The sequence below is a fragment of the Cervus canadensis genome, chromosome 14, assembly GCF_019320065.1.
Source record: "Cervus canadensis isolate Bull #8, Minnesota chromosome 14, ASM1932006v1, whole genome shotgun sequence".
In the NCBI taxonomy this organism is placed as follows: Eukaryota; Metazoa; Chordata; class Mammalia; order Artiodactyla; family Cervidae; genus Cervus; species Cervus canadensis.
In genome coordinates this window covers 19,609,191-19,627,013 of record NC_057399.1, presented here as the reverse complement: position 1 = coordinate 19,627,013, position 17,823 = coordinate 19,609,191, and the positions used below count along the sequence as shown (strand labels likewise).

Genomic DNA, 17,823 nt, shown 5'->3' with positions numbered 1-17,823 from the left:
TGGTAGAATTTTGGGTACTGATTCAATACCTTTTCTTGTTACAAGCCTGTTCAGAGTTTCTGTTTGTTCTTGAGTCAGTTAAAGTAATTTGTGTCTTTGTAGAAATTTTGTCTATTGAATCTAGGTTATCTGATCTGTGGGCCTTCAGCTTTTAAATCTTTTTTTATTTCTGTAAGATTGGCTGCAATGACTTCAATTTGATTTCTGATATTAGTTATGTCTTTTCTTTTTGTCTCAATCTAGCTGAAGTTTTGTCATTTTTGTTGACTTTGTCAAGAACCAGCTTTTGGTTTTGTTAATTCTTTTGTGTTTCTTTTCACTGTTTATTTTATCTCTGCTCTAATATTTCTATTATATATATATTTTTTACCTTTGCCGGCTTTATGTTTTGGTTGGTCCATTTTTTGCTTGTTTGAAGTATAAAGTAAGGTTATTGATTTTGAAATCTTTTATTTTAATGTATACTTTTATAGCAGTAAATTTCCTTCCAAGTACTGATGTCAAGGTATTTCATACGATGTATTTTCATTGTCCTTCATCTCAAAGTATTTGTAAATTTTCTTGCAATTTGTTCTTTGATCCACTGGTTTGTTTTTTTAAAGTTTTCTTCAATTTCTGTGTATTTGTGTATTTCCACTTTCCCTTGTGTTAGTGATTTCTAGCTTGATTTCATTGTGGTTGGAGAAGATGCTTTATATGATTTCAGTCTTAAAAAATTCTTTTGACACTTGTTTTGTGGTCTGACACATGATCAACCCTGGAAAATGTTCTGCATGTACTTGGAAAGAATGTACATTCTGCTGTTGGCTGGTTTGTTCTGTGTATGTCTGTTATGTCTAGTTGGTGTATAGCATTGTTCAAGTTCTTTATTTACTTACTGATCCTCTGACTAGTTTTTCTATTCTTTATTGAAAGTGAGCTTATTGAAGTCTCCAACTATTACTGTGGAACTTTCTGTTTCTCCTGTTTTGTCATTGTTTTGTTTGCATATTTGGTGACTTTTTTGGGTGTCTTTATGTTTATTATTGTTATATATTCCTAATGAATTATTCCTTTGATTATATATGATGACCTTTATGTCTTTTGTTACAGTTTTTAAAGTCTTTTGTTAGAAATTACCACCGCTGTGGTGATTGCTGTTTGCATAGAGTCTCTTTTTTTTCAGTCCTTTCACTTTTCTGCCTATTTGTGGATTTGGATCTAAAAGGAATGAATCTCTGGTAGACAGCATGGTGACAGGGGATGGTGAGGGACATGGAATCCTGGCGTACTGCAGTCCTGTCCATGGGGTCACAAAGAGTCAGACACAATGAGTGACTGAATAACATCAAAGTAGACAGCATGTAGTTGGATCCAATTTTCTTTCATCTATTTTGTCAATTTGTTCCTTTTGATTGGATGGTTCCGTCTGTTGATATTGAAAGCCATTGCTTGAAGATAGAAATGGCAACCTGCTCCAGTATTCTTGCTTGGGAAATCCTATGGACAGAGGAGCTCAGTGGACTGTAGACCATAGGGTCAAAAGAGTTGGACATAACTTAGCAACTGACCCACCACCACCACCATGTATTTTCAGCCATGAAATGGCTGTGCTAAATACTGGACTCAACCTGTTCAGTTCTGTTCAGTCACTCAGTTGTGTCTCACTCTTTGCAACCCCATGGACTGCAGAACGCAGGCTTCCCTGTCCATCACCAACTTCCGGAGCTTGCTCAAACTCGTGTCCCTGTTAACCTTTCCAAAAGCGTCATGGAGATTTACAGGTTTCTGGATTAATTGGGTAAGATGTTTATTCCATGCCATTTCTTGTCTTCCTGAACTGAGGATGATGCAATAGAATGTGGCGTTTGTGCTTTTTTTACCCCCTGATGCTTCCATGTTCGGAGTAACCGTACAAGTGTGGTTTGGTTATTGTTCTTTTGCACTTTTTGTTTTAGTGAGCTTTTTTAATGGTTTTTTTAGTCCACTGCCCATTTCCAGTTGATCCACTTAAGACTAAAAGGTAATGTTTTTGCCTTTTTTTTTTTTTTAACATGAAGAGAAAATCAGTGTAGTGGAATGTAAATCTATTTCATTCCTCTTCACTTCTTGTTTGTCCTCACTGATCATTATTTTTTTAGTTCAAGAGTCCACAATATTTGTTACTTTTACTTTGTATTTTATTCCTGTGACTCATTGAAATTCTCCTGTTTTAAGTAATAAAACCAATATAATCTCATATATAAACTTGAAGAAGTAGATTTTACAAGTTAGATATAGCATGATCCTAAAATAAGGAATTTTGTATTTTCATCTGCCTTTTTCTGATGTCTCTTGTTGACTTACATTTGATTTTCTCTCATGTTTGTCATTATTGAACTATGTCAGATGTTCGTTTGATGCTTGTGCTCTGCCTATAGTGTACAAATTGAGTTAAACAGATACAAGTCTTATCCTTTAGGAATTTTGCAGTTCAGTAAGAATACAGAGATAAAGCTGAGGACAGAGACATCTGTACAGATACCAGATACATAAGTAAAATATTAAGCATTAAAGTCATTACTGATTAGGAAACTTTTTCTTCCAATTTCTATTTGTTTCTTGTTTTTATATATTTTTTGTTTTATATTTTCTCTTTTGTTGCTTAGTCACGTCTGACTCTGACTCTATGGACTGTATAGCCTGCCAGCTTCTCTGCCCATGGGATTTCCCAGGCAAGAATACTGGAGTGGGTTGCTGTTTTCTTCTACTATGTCAGTTACATTTAACATCCTGAATTGATAAAACTGTGTTTTGAATTAGTACCAATGTAACTGCAGAGCAACCAGAAACTTGTACAGCTTTGTACTCCCTGTGGTGGTGTCACAAGTTCCGTATTATACGTTGTGTATTCAGTAGTGTCGTTATAATTATTCTTATGGTTTTCTTTTAAGTGTATAGGAAATTTAAAAAAAAGTGACTCTGAGCTAAGAATACAACATCTCCTTATTTATTTACCCATGTAATTATATGTGCTGGAGATTTCTTCTTTATATAGCTTTGAGTTACTATCTAGTATTCTTTTCCTTACCTAAAGGGCTCTGGCAAAGATTTCTTATTGGGCAAGTATAGTGACGATACACTCCTTATGTTGTTGTTGTTTGTCTGGAAATATCTTAATTTCTCTCTCATTTTGAAGGATAGTTTTGCCAGACACATCCTTGGTGTCAAATATGACTTTCCATTACCTTTTGACCTTCATGGTTTCTGGTAAGAAATTAGCTGTAGTAATTTATTGAGAGTTTTAACATGGACACCTCACTTCTCTTGTTGCTTGCAAGTTTCTTACTTTGTCTTTCAACTGTTCGATGATAGTATGTTTTGGAGTGGATGTATTTGAATATATGTCACTTTCAGTTATTAAACTTAGACTTTTTAGGTTCATGTATGTGCTCTGCTCAGTTGCCCAGTTGTGTCCAGCTCTTTGCAGCTCCATGAGCTGTAGCCTGCCGGGCTCCTCTGTCCCAGTTTTTCATCATATTTGGGCACATTTTTGGTAATTATTTTTTCAGATATGCTTTCTTGCCCTCTCTTCATCCTGTTTCTTGCTGGTGTTCTCATAATGCATGCATCACCTTACATTATGGTATCTCACAGGCACCCTTAGGTTGTGTTCATTTTTCTTTATCCTTTGTTTCTTTCTTTTTTTCTTTAATAATTTTGACTGATGTGTGTACCTGTTTACTGCTAGCTCAACTCTGCTTTTGAAATTCTCTAATGTATTTTTTCTTTCAGTTATTGTAGTCTGGAACTTGTTCAGTTTCTTTTTATAATTTCTATCTCTTAGTTGATACTTTCCATTTGTTGTAACATTCACCTGGTTTACTTTGTCACTTTCTCAATGGCTCTTTTTAGCTCTCTGAGCACATTTTAGACAATTTATTTAAAGTTTTTTTTTTCCCCCAGTAAATCTGATGCCTTTGCTTCTGCTTGAACTGTGTCTGCTCTTTTCCTCTGTGCATAGGCCACACTTTTGTTTCTTTGCATCTGTTCTCCTGCTGTTGTAACTAGATAGAGGAATTATGAGGAAATTACAGATGTATATATTCATTAACATAGATTTAAAATATTAATACTTAGCAAATATTACAGTCAAATAGTATGATATTTTAAAAAGATTAGACACTATAATACTCTAAAGCACCCAGGAAAGCATTTATCCCATGAAAGCAAAAATAGTTCACTGATCAGTGTTAAGTACACTTTATTGAATAAAGGATAAAAAATATATTGTTATTTCAGTAGACAAGGAAAAAGCATTGATAAGATCCAACAACCATTCATGATATCAAACTGAGAATATAAGGGCACCCTATCAATTTAGGAAACTAATATATGTTTAATTATAACTAATATAATATTTAATTTGAAAAAGACTGAGTGCTTCCCCTGTAATATCAGGAACAGTGCAGGAGTGAGGGCTCTTGTTACTACTTCTATTCAGATTCATACTGAGGATTCTAGCTTCTGCAGTAACTTAAGAGAAATAATGACAGGATGGAAAGGGAAAAGTAAGACTGTTTCCTGATGATATGATCATTTATGCGAAAAGTCCTAAGGAGTGTAGAAAAATAAACTAGCAATAGTGAATTTGTCACGGTTGCAGTCTATATCATCAGTGTAAATAGTAAATTGTTTCTAAAAATCAAATTAAGAAAAATATTCCTTTCATAATAATATTAGAAAATAAATAATTAGGAAAAGTGTAGCAAAAGAATATAAGACCTATGAATCTAAAACTACAGGACATTTCTATAAGAAATTGACCATGACCTAAATAAGTGAAATGATACAGCTAAGAGTTGGAGGACTGACCCTCTTAAAATGACAGTTCTCTCAAAACCCTATAGATTTCTCACAGTCCCAATCTAAATACCAGATTTTTTTTTTTTGGAAGTTAGCAAGTTTATTATAATACACGTATGGAAATAAATGAACATATGTTGGCCAAAAAATTTGCATAAGAATAACATTGGTGGGTTTCTAATATTTGATTTCAAGGCTTATTTTATAGCTCGTTTATTCAGGAAAGTGTTGTTTCAGTGTAAGAATAGACATAAAGATAACTAAAGTAGAATAGAATTCAGAAATAAATTCACAATATGGTTAATATATATATTTTATTTCTTAGTTTCCAGTGCAACTAAGTAAGCTAGTCTTTTCAACAGTTGTTCTAAAATAATTAGATTTCCATGGGGGAAAAAAGTGAACATCAACCTGTAACATATACCATACATGGAATTTAACCTGCAGTGGAACAGAGACTTAAATGTAAATGCCCAAGGGTATAAAGTTTGAAAACCTTCAAAAACAGAGAAAATCTTTGAGTTCTTTTGCTGGATAAAAGTGTCTTGGGATAAATAGGTACAAATACAGGAGAAAAAAAATAAATTATACTTCATAGACATTAAAATTTTCTGCCTTTTGAATGATACTGTTAATAATGAAAAAAGGCTGTCCATCCAACTGGGAAAAATATTGGCAACCCGTACAGCTTAGAAAAGCTGTTAGTCGCTAAGTCGAATCGACTCTGCAACGCCATGGACTGTAGCCCTGTAGGTTCCTCTGTCCGTCGGATTCTCCAGGCAAGAATACTGGAGTGGGTTGCCATTCCCTTCTGCAGGGGATCTTCCCAAACCAGGGATTGAACCTGGGTCTCCTGCATTGCAGGCAGACTCTTTACCACAAGTCAGCCACAGGGAAAAGACTATCCAAAATATGTAAGGAGACCAGGAATCCAATAAGAAATGAGCAAACAGACAAGAAAGATGTTTAGTTTTATTATTCACCTCATAAAGCAAAATCTTTAATGAATGTAGTGTAAAAAACTTCAAAACAATATTGAAATTGGGGGCAGGATAGTTGTTGCTTTTTGGAGGTGTGCCTGATGATTGAGGACCCTGAGGCAGCTTCTGAGTTGCTGATAATATTCTGTTCCTGGATCTGAATTTTGGGTGCATGGATGTGTTTTCTTTTTGAAATTTAGTTTTTATACTCAAATTACAAACTCATACGCAGTAGATTATATTTCAGTAAAAATGTTTCCGCCAAATGAATAGGATTCTGAGAAGCAGAAACACAATCCATGAACCTATGATATGTGTAACTATATTTGTGAAATTCTAATTAAAACTAGGGTGAAAATGCCAGTAAGATTATGTCTGAGAATGCTGAATGTTAATGAGGAAGTGGAGACATACAAACACTGATCCACTGATGACATCAGATAATGTCTTATAAACACTTGTGAAAACATATTGATAGTACCATTAAAGTGAATATATAAAATTCCACTCTGATACATACATAATAGAAAATCTTGCATTTGAGCCCGTGTGTTACAGGATAGGATGCTTATACTGGTAATGTGAGTAAAAGCAAAAATCTCTAAACAGTACAAATATTTACCAACATTGTAATGGACAAATAACTAGTGGTTTATATTCGTCAATGTATAGCAGTAAGAATGAGAAAAGTATCAATATGGATAAAATTTAAACAATATTTTGTTGAGACAGTTTCACAGGAAAATGTATGCAATATTATTGCCTCTTTCTGAGTTTAGAAAGAAACAGGTTAAATAATATTTTACTTATAAAATCAGTCATAGAAGGTTAAAAACAAGTAAATAGAATAAATCAATTTTAGGGAATGTGATCAAGAAAGTAGCACATAAGATGCTTCTAGGTATCTGGTACTATTTTGGTTTTTGGCCTGGATGGAAGATTCAGGGTTATCTTTTATTATTATCATTTTCAAATGAATTACGTTTTTTTGGCATGCTCTACTTGGCACAGGACAGTAGAAAAGTAATTTACTAAAATATCTTTAAAAAATTAAAAATAAAAGTACAAGCTCCCTAACTACAGAAGCTTTAAATTTTGAGAATTTGGTTGTTTCCTGTGGATGCCATAGAGGTGGTTTCCTTTATTTAGTAAGATGTTGAGATATAGCTAAGATTTCTTCCTACACAAAGTCTGTCAGCAAGGAAATGATTATAACAGTTGTGAAAATTTATATTTAGCCTTAAATTGTAAAAATACTTCTTTAAATTTACATTTACAAATTTTCTAGTTCAGACTGGAATTTTTCCAGTTAATTCAGATTTAGGTGTCTGTGTGTTTGTTGTCACAGTTGTCCTAGAACTTAAAATAAAAGTCTGTTTGCCAATTGAGAGTGGATTAACTTTTCTTCCAGGTTCAAAGATCCACTTCTTTGGGAACATCACAGATGTCACAGAAGAAATTTCCTCTTTTGGAAATTCCATGTGTTGAAGATGGTAAAATGAAGCTACTTTAGGAAATTTTCCTTGTTATATATTGATTATAAAAATAATTTTCATTTGCATAAAAAATTTCAGGCAATAGTAGATATGCATGTTATCTAGAAAATTTCACTTAAATTCCTTTTTCAGTGGGATTTTCTGGAGAGAGTAGCATGGAAGCATATGCAGTACCACGTGTAAAATAGGGAACCAAAAGGAATTTGCCGTATGACTCAGGGAACTCAAACTGGGGCTGTGTGACAACGTAGAGGGGTGGAAAGGGTGGGAGGGAGGTTAAAGACGGAGGGGACACATGTGTACCTGTGGCTGACTCATGTTGATGTGTGGCAGAGGCCAACACAGCATTGTGAAGAAATTTTCCTTCAACTAAAACTAAGCTTCGAAAAACAATTGAATCCCATAGTAACAAGGACCACTAGAAAGTTTTAATCTTCTCTATCTTATTGTGATCCAAGAGAACCCATGAAAGTTTATGTCTAATTTATAATCTGTTACTTAGCTTTTGGAGATCTTCATTATAGTAATTTTTTTTAACTTTTTACATTTTCTTTTTTGTTATTAAAGGAAAATAATCAAGCCTTAATATCTACATTCACCTATGAAGACCCGTAAATATTTTGTTATGAAATACAGGCTTTTTTGGCCATATTGGAAAGAAAAATAAATGTATTTTACTATTTTTAAGAGTTTAAAAATTGCTAAATGTTAAATAACAGATATTTCCATGTTGATCCTCAGTTTTCTAGAGAATGTTTACCTTTCTCTGTAGTGACCAGGATTGGTGGGAAGGGGAAGGAAATGTTTGTGAGATCATCTATCCTAAAATTCAATTTTATATTTTTGGGATATACTTAGATGGTTTTAGTTTCTCTTAAACCTTCTTTTAATAGTTTTACTGGATTTTGGACCCTTTAAAGTATGTTTTAAAAATTTATTATCATATATATATACATATGATATATATATCATATGTATATATCATATGTATACATATGTACAATTATATATATATATATATATATGTGGCTATATAGTTGTGCATATGTGAAATAGTGCTTAATCTTAGTTTCTCTGTTTAAACCGCAGGGTCTACCCCCTGCTTTTAATGTTTCAGAGTTTGTAATTAAGTTCTGTTTTGCTCTCCAGATAGAGTGAGCATATTAGTATGTTCCTTTGAGTATTCATCATGTAGGTAGTAATTGGCCTTGGCATTTGCTATAAAATTTTTTGGGGCAGTTTTAGACTTACTGATTTTAAAGATGACGTTCGTTAAGCTAAAGATTGCATTTTGTAATTTTCCATATGTTTTGTCATTAAGAATTTATTTTTGCAGCTATAATCTCTATATTGTTTTCTTTTTATTTCAACATTGCCTTCAGTTTTTTGAAGTAGTGTTGTAGTGTTCATATTTATTTCAGATAAATTATTTAAGTTTTATTATTAAATCAGTCCTATAGATTATTGACTTAAAAAATGTTCTGTGGTATTTAGATTCAGATGAGGAGTTTTTTGATGCACCATGTAGTCCGTTGGAAGAGCCTCTTCAATCTCCATCTAGCATTAAAAGTCCTCAACAGAAAAAGCTTCAGAAACCAGATTGTTTTAAAAATATGATTGAGTATAAAATAAGGTTTGAAGTGCCAGAGGTATGCATTATATGTACCATGGTAAAATTAGTATGGCTTATTTAAATTTTGGTCATTTCTGCTATTCACAGATTATATAGTCTTATTACTAATAGACATTGTTGTTTTAATCCTATTTAAGCTTAATCTAGATGTTACTTTGTGATTCTCCTTCCCTTTTGAAGATTAATTTCCTTAATAATTAAAGATTTTGCTGCCCTCACCTTCTGAGAGGGACCACATTCTGCCTGTGGAAAGTTTAAATAAATCCTCCTTCACTAAAAAAAAAAAGAATTAACAGTTTACTTGTATTTTATTATTCAGTATATATTTATTTAAAATAATTTGCCTAGTGCATGTATTTTATATGTATAAGATCTCTCCTAAATTTAAATATATATCATTTATACCATATGTATACCTCACATATCCGTATATGACCATGATCTGCATAAATATTTTTGTGTGTGTTAGATAGTTGTTTCTTTTTTCTTTCTTTTCTAGGTTTTGATTCAGTTCTGTCACCTTGTTGGAGATTGTGAACTACCTGTGGTAGAAATTAATGTCTTAGGATTGGGCACAGATATTGAGCTTAGAACATTTGATTTGAAAGCAAATGCGTTTTTGAAAGAGGTCTGCTTAAAATGTCCAGATTATTTTGGTAAGTATCTCTGTTTTTAAAAATAATTCAGTTCAGTTCAGTTGCTCAGTCATGTCTGACTCCTTGCGACCCCATGGACTGCAGCATGCCAGGCCTCCCTGTCCATTGCCAACTCCTGGAATTTACTTAAGCTCATGTCCATTGAGTTGGTGATGCCATCCAGCCATCTTATCCTTTGTCGTCCCCTTCTCCTCCTGCCTTCAGTCTTTCCCAGCATCAGGGTCTTTTCAGATGGGTCAGTTCTTCGCATCAGGTGGCCAAAGTATTGGAGTTTCAGCTTCAACATCAGTCCTTCCAATGAGTATTCAGCACTGATTTTCTTTAGGATGGACTGGTTGGATCTCATTGCAGTCCAAGGGACTCTCAAGAGTTTTCTCCAACACCACAGTTCAAAAGCATCAATTCTTCAGTGCTCAGCTTTCTTTATAGTCCAGTTCTCACATCTGTACATGACTACTGGGAAAACCATAGCTTTGACTAGACAGACCCTTGTTGGCAAAGTAATGTCTCTGCTTTTTAATATGCTGTCTAGGTTGGTCATAACTTTCCTTCCAAGGAGTAAGCGTCTTTTAATTTCATAGCTACAATCACCATCTGCAGTGATTTTGGAGCCCAAAAAATAAAGTCTGTCAGTGTTTGCCTTGTTTACCCATCTATGTGCCATGAAGTGATGGGACTGGATGCCATGATCTTAGTTTTCTGAATGTTGAGTTTTAAGCCAACTTTTTCACTCTCCTCTTTCATTTTCATTAAGAGGCTCTTTAGTTCTTCTTTGCTTTCTGCCATAAGAGTGGTGTCATCTGCATATCTGAGGTTAATTTAAAAAATTAATTTTACAATTTGATTAGCTTCTAGATATAAATTCTCTAGACATGTAGTCACTACCTTTGATATTATCAAAGAAATATTATGAGTTAGTCTTCAACTTTCATATTATACTTTATCTAAGGGGTAGGCTAGAGGGTTATGAAGATAACTTTTCTCATTAAGAAAAATAGTTTAATTTTAAATCTACTTAATGAATACTAAAATACTGAAATAGTTTTCTATTGATATTACAACAGTTTACCACAAATTTATTAAATTTGTGTAATTTAGATGTCTGACAGAAGTCTCAACAGGCAAAAGTCAAGCTATTAACAGGACTTCTGTTTTGGAGGCTGTAGGGGAAGATCTGTTTTCTTCTTCATTCAGGTGTTGGCAGGATCAGTTTTATCTGATTTGAGTCTGTTTTCTTACTGCTTATAAGGTGTAGATTGGGCTTAGTTCCTATAGGCCTCTCTGAATCCTTGCAAATAATTTTTTGTATCCCAGAACCATTATGAGGTGTTAGATCCTTCTTATGTTGTAATCTCGCTAACCTTTTCTTCCGCATTTTCTTCTGCTCTAAAAACTAAGGTAATTAAGATTGAGTGCATCTGGACAATCAAAAATCATTTCTCCTTAATCTTGACCTTAATCACCTCTGTAATGTTACACTTACCATATGAGATAACATATTCTAGGATTTGGAGGAATTAGAGCATGGACATTTCATTTAATTCCAAGTGTTTTTAACTCTTCCTTCGAGATTTCTTTTTTGAGTCATGTGTTATTTAGAAATGTGTTGTTTATTTTCCAAATATTTTGGAATTTTCCAACTAGTTTTCTGTTACTGATTTCTGTTTTCATTCTTCTGTGGTCTGAAGGCAGACCTTGTATGATTTCTGTTTTTAAAACTTGCTAAGGTGTATTCTGTGGCTCAGAATGTGGTTAATCTTGGTGAATATTCCATGTGAGCTTAACAAGAATGAATATTATGCTCTTGTTGGATGAAGTAGTCTCTAGACGTCCATTACCTCCAGTTGTTTGATGGTGTTACTGAGCTCAACTGTGTCCTCATATATATATATATATATATATATATATATATATATATATTTTATATATATATATATTTTTCATTTCTGATAGAGTATGAAGTGTTCTAATAATGTAGTGGGTTCATCTGTTTCTCTTTTCATTATGATCATTTTTTCCTTTCTATTGTTCAATAAGTACACCTTAAGGATTGTTGTGTTCTCATGGAAAATTGACTACTTTATCATTATTTAATGCCTTTCTTTATGAAGTCTGCTCTGTCTGAAAATTAACGTAACTATCCTTGCTTTCTTCTTTTTAGTGTTAGCATAATGTATTTTTCAACATCTGTTTACTTTCAAAGTATACATACTTTTGTATTTAAAGTGGGTTTTTAGCAGACAGTATATTCTTGGGTCTTATTTTTTTTGATTCATGTTGGAAATTGGTGTCTTTTACTTGGTGCATTTAGACCATTGATGTTCAAAGTGATTAATGAAACAGTTGGCTTAATTTTTTTTTTGAACTTAAAATTAACAAGGCTTTACTTTTAGTTTTGAAACTGCACAAATATATTTTATTTGCATGTGTATAAAAGTACGTTATTCTTGGCTGTCCTGGAACCAGTGTTTTTTGTTGGTTTTTTTTTTTTTAATTTTTATAGTTAAAAAAATTTTTTTTGTGGGGGGGGAGCTGGGCATGGCCTTGTGGCTTTTAGGATGTTAGTTCCCTGACCAGGGATCAAAACCTGGGCCCTGACAGTGAAAGTGTTGGAGTTCTAACCACTGGACTGCCAGGAAATTCCCTTTTGATTGTTAGCTTTTTTTTTTTTTTTTTTTTAAATGTTTATAAGTTATTTAAGTTTTAAATGGGACCTATCCTATGAAATCCTTTGAACTCATTTAGAGGTTCCCCCCGCTACCCTGCGGTAAACTGAGATACTAAAATAAGGGAGTTAAAAACTTAAGCTGAACTCTCTGTGGGAATAAGAAAGGTGAGGAATATGCTTATATACGTATCAAGGATTTGAGAATGTCCTCTTCTCTGGGAACTCATTCTCAGACAAAAGATATCGTTAACTGGTATAACGAAACTTTCCCTTTTTTGTGAGACCTGGATTGTGATCTCTGTATGTTGGGAAGCAGATTAAGTATTGTGGCCTGAAAACTTAGTCATTGGAAATGATTTACACATTTTTAATTCCATACTCTACACTTGTTCTGTGGCCCTTTACAACTTGCATCTGGTGAATTGTGTTATGATTATCTCTTCTTGAAAAAATTATCATACATGCAAGAAACAGAATTCTGCCTTATTATGCTTTTTACATCAAGAAAGTTTGCTCTGACAGTTGGAAAGAAAAGTGAGCCAACTTGATAGTGCTTTCCAGTAATCCAGAAGTATTACAGAAGTTATTAATATTTATTTTTTTATAATTTTTTGTTTCCCAAAGAGCAAAGGGTAAGAAAACCCTTGCATACATAATACAGGATATACAACTAACAGTTTACCTGTTTTTGTAATACATTTGCTTATGTTTTCTTAGAAAGAGTAGGAAGAAGCAAATACAATATTCTTACACAAAGTAAATGGTCAGTAAATAGTTGTTCAGAGAATGAATGAACGTGTGAAAAAGTGGGGACCTTTTTAAGGAGGAAATGTGATTAGCATGTACAGTAGAAGGCTAGCTTAAGTACTAATAAACTTAAATCTGGAGGGTTCTGTGGAGATACACTGTATTTTTTCCGTCGAGAGTAGTATGACTGGTTTGTACTCCTATCTTCCAGTATCTTGTTATTGATTTCAAAGGCATAAGTTGACACAAAATACTCTTCTTCAGCAGTTTGCTTGATTATTTTCTTAGATTTTAAGCAGAAGCAACAATATAATTTGTAAAGACTGATAATATGGTACTCAGGTTTATTTTAATCTAAACTAATACACAGAACAGCTCATTTCTCACCATCTGATGTTTTTTGTATACAGTTGTTTTTAGAGATTCTGACTATTTTTGTGATTCAGGACCAGCATCACTTCATGTCCTTTTATTGTTCCTCATAAACATTGTTTTCTCTATCTGATTGCTACTTTTTCTTTCTTAACTTTGTATCTAAGTTTAGAAAGGTAAGATAAGAATCTTTTGCAATGTGGCATAAGAAAAGGGAATCATGAGATGAAATTACATTTGTAGAGTTTAAAATAAAGGAAGAAAGACCACCTGATTTGAGGAATACAGAGATCAGAGTTCAGAACTGATACAGGAAATACTTCTTTTCCAATTCTATAGTTGTTAATATTTCCTGCATTTATTTCCCATTAGTTTTTCTATGAAAGAATAATTTGAGAAATTATTTTTAGATGAAAACAAGAAACCAGTTTATTTGATTACAACACTGGATAACACAATGGAAGATCTCTTAACACTGGAATATGTGAAGGTAAGTAGTTTGATTTATATACTTGCTATGGTAAGCCAAGTGGTGCTCGTGGTAAAGAACCTGCCTGCCAGTGCAGGAGACTTAAGAGATGTGGGGTTGATCCCTGAGTCAGGAAGATGGCCTGGAGGAAGGCATGGCAACCCACTCCAGTATTTCTGCCTGGAGAATCCCGTGGACAGAGGAGCCTGGTGGGCTACGGTCCATAGGGTCTCAAAGAGTCGGACACGACTGAGCGACTTACCTCGCGTGCAGGCATGGTAAGCATGCTGCTGAGATATTTAAATCAGGTTCTATAAGTTTAGAAATACTCAGTTTAATCTCCATCCTGATGTGATCACTTTATCTCCTAAAACTTTAAGATGTTTTATTTTGTTATCCTCTATTAGATAACTCATGATTTATAAACACTTAATGTAGCAGGACAATAAGCAGCCCACTTTCTAAGTAGAAATGACCTGCAGTTTGACTGTTTCCCCCCCATCAGGGAATCTACAGACTTTTTAACCTTGATGAAATTTATTGTGGTATACTATAAAAGATGAAGCTTTCACTTGATTTCCCACGAGAGTTTGAAGTTACCTAATTTTCCTGCTGTCAGTGGCTCCAGTCCTTTTCTGTGATAACCAAGTCATCATTTATTAAATATTCATGTCTACTGTCATCTACATATGATTTTGCCTTTGTTTTCATTGACCTGTCTTTATATAAGTGCCACATTATTTTAATAATTATAGTATTTTATGGTAAGAATAATGTTCAATAAGCATTATATAATTTTTAAGACCATTTTTTACTATTACTGTTGCAGCTTTTACTATTTTTACATTTTTTATTTTATTTTATTTTACATTTTACTTTTTTATTTTTTATTTTATTTTTAAATTTTATTTTTATTTTTTATAAAATAAAATTATTAAAAATATTTTTATTTATTTTATTTTTATTTTTAATTTTTATTTTATTTTACATTTTATTATTTTATTATTTATTTATTTTACTTTTTTTACATTTTACTATTTATTATTTTTAATATTATTGTTGCAGTTTTTAGTGTTTGTTTATGAATTAAACAACTTTTATATTATCAATATAAAAATGTTCCAGATCTAAATATAACACAGAATATTTGATACCTGGTGGACTATTCTGTCAAAATTTTGTTTTAAAATTCAGGAAGATTTGGGAAGGACCTTACAAAGTTGTGGATGATTAAATGATTGTCCTCTACGTGTGATAATATCTAAATTTCCACTCTTTTTTTTTTTTTTGTGGGAATTTTTTTCTTTTTTTAAATTTACTTTTTAGTTGGAAGAAAATTGCTTTACGATGTTGTGATGGTTTCAGTCATACAACACCACAGACCAGCCATAATTGTACATTTACCACCTCCCTCCTGAGCCTCCCTCCCGTCCCCCCAGCCCGCCCCTCGCAGTCCTCACAGAATCCTGGCTGGGCTCCCTGTGTTACATAGCAGCTTCACACCAGCTGTCTGTCTTGCACGTGGTAGTGTATATATGTCTATGCTACTTTCTCCATTTGTCCCACTTTTTCCTTCCCCCACTGTGTCTGCAAGTCCATTCTCTAGATCTTTGTGTCCGTTCCTTCCCTGCAGATAGATTTATCAATATCATTTTTCTAGATTCCATATATATGTGTTAATATATAATATTTGTTTTTTTCTTTCTGACTTCACTCTGTATAACAGGCTCTAGGTTCATCCACCTCAGTAGAACTGACTGAAATTTGTTCTTTTTTATGATGAATATTTCATTATATGTATGTACCATATCTTTATCTAAATTTCTATTCTTGGTAATAAGCAAGATAGTATGTAGCACATTTACTGAATACTTGCTCTATAATTACCAAGTTTCTTTTGTTCTGGTGAAGCAGTTTTTAAGTAATTATATGTATATGAATAGCTCAAAGCATTATATAAATGCGTATTAGGACTATTGTGTAATTGTATGTGCAATTGTGTTCCTATGATAATCTAACAGATTTGTATTTCTCACTTTGTGTAGGTTGAAAATAATTTACCTGCAACAGTATTGAAGAATGCTTATAACAGTGTTGTGCAACTGATAAAGGTATAAGTGAATAATAATTTATTTTTTAGTTAGATACTGTATTTCTAAGCAAATGTATTATAAAAATTTTAACTGGAACTGTAAGATCCTTGAGGATAAAAATTAACTATTATAAATTGTATCCTTTATGCCACAAAGAACATAGAACAGGGAAACGAATATTTGTTGTGTTACTAAAATCAGTTTTGTTCTTTAGGTGAATTTTTCCTCTTTGGATATTCATTTACATACTGATGCACTTCTGAATACAATAAATTATTTTAATAATATCCTTCCATATTTGGAGGAGAAACCAGCCCTGGTGCATGTTGTGGAGACTGAAGACAAAGGGGAGGTTATTAAAAAAATACGTATGTTTCTTTAAAATTCAACTTCAAATTTTTACCAAGTAGATCAATAAATTTTGATTCTTGGCTTATTATTATCTTACGATATTGACTTCAGAATTCTGTTGCCTAGATTAATATCTGAAAAGATTCATTATGTACCAAGTTAATTTTAAAAAATGTTAGTAAAGTGATTATTGCTAAAGAAAGTAGCTTTTATTTATCTAGTCATTCATTTTAGTTGATTCTGTCCATGGGATTCTACAGGCAAGAATCCTGGAGTGGGTTGCCATGCACTTCTCCAGGGAATCTTCCTGACCCAGGGATCAAATCTGCATCTCTTCCATCTCCTGCATTGGCAGGCGGGTTCTTGACCACTGGTGCCACCTGAAAATTATAAATTTAATGTAGTTAAACCCTGCTATCTAGGTTGGTCATAACTGTCCTTCCAATGAGTAAGCATCTTTTAATTTTATGGCTGCAATCACCATCCGTAGTGATTTTGGAGCCCTGAAAAATAAAGTCAGTCACTGTTTCCACTGTTTCCCCAACTATTTGCCATGAATTTAAAACCCTAATTCTGGGAAAGATTGAAGCAAGGAGGAGAAGGGGTTGACAGAGGATGAGATGATTGGATGGCATCACCAGCTCAATGGACATTAGTTTGCACAAACTCCAGGAGGTGGTGAAGGAAAGGGAAATCTAGCGTGCTGCAGTTTATGGGGTCTCAAAGAGCCGGAAACGACTGAATGACTGAACAACAAAATATTATTTTAGATTAGAAACATAGGACTAACAATTTCAATAATATGAGTGTATATTTTTAAACCAAGTGCTATTTTTAAGCAGTCAAAAGTTACAAGTTGGATAATAACGAGTATCACCTTATTATCAGTAAATTGCCAAAGATTGACTTTACAGCTACAACTTGGTTTCAAATGTTATTCTCATCTAGAACTATTTTGTTTTGTCTCTTTGTTTGCATTTGTTTGGCTTTGGTTTCATTGGATTTGATTGTTTTTTTAGAATTCATAACTTAATAGGTAACATATTATTGCTTGCTTTCAATTTGCAAATCAGATGTTCCTCTAGTATTCACATTATTGTTGTGATTTCAGTTACTTTATAAACGTAGTAAGATAACTACTAAAAATTTTGTCTTATGTTTTACAATACGAGTTTCTTTTTGCAGCTTTAAAATCATCCAAGAATGAAGACACTATTACCTTGCAGATTTTAGCAGAATTATCATGTTTACAGATCTTTATTCAAGATCAGAAACGTAACATTTCAGAAATTAAGATAGAAGGTAACAAGATTTGATAAAAAGTGAGTTCAGAACTACTAAATGAAGGAAAAGGAATTGAATGATTCTTTTTTTCCCCTTAGGGCTTGATTGTGAAATCATTATGAGGCCATTAGTGACTGAAACAAATGCAAACCTAAGGAATATAATTGTTCTGGATTCTGACGTAACAGCTGTATACAAAAAGGTATGAACATGTTTCTATTAATTAACATTATTAAATATGGTTGTCCTT

At 33.0% G+C, this 17,823-nt stretch overlaps 1 protein-coding gene across 3 annotated transcripts in view; it reads left to right on the top strand.

Moving 5' to 3' along the window:
- Window positions 1–17,823, top strand: part of VPS13A (vacuolar protein sorting 13 homolog A) — a 278,381-nt gene that overhangs the window by 96,010 nt on the left and 164,548 nt on the right. For all 3 annotated transcript variants that reach the window (XM_043486532.1, XM_043486531.1, XM_043486533.1), the window contains exons 24-31: window positions 7,216–7,297; window positions 8,795–8,949; window positions 9,433–9,589; window positions 13,787–13,866; window positions 15,891–15,956; window positions 16,153–16,306; window positions 17,475–17,591; window positions 17,672–17,775. In XM_043486532.1, coding sequence (XP_043342467.1) covers window positions 7,216–7,297; window positions 8,795–8,949; window positions 9,433–9,589; window positions 13,787–13,866; window positions 15,891–15,956; window positions 16,153–16,306; window positions 17,475–17,591; window positions 17,672–17,775 — 915 coding nt within the window. The remainder of the gene's footprint in view (window positions 1–7,215; window positions 7,298–8,794; window positions 8,950–9,432; window positions 9,590–13,786; window positions 13,867–15,890; window positions 15,957–16,152; window positions 16,307–17,474; window positions 17,592–17,671; window positions 17,776–17,823) is intronic.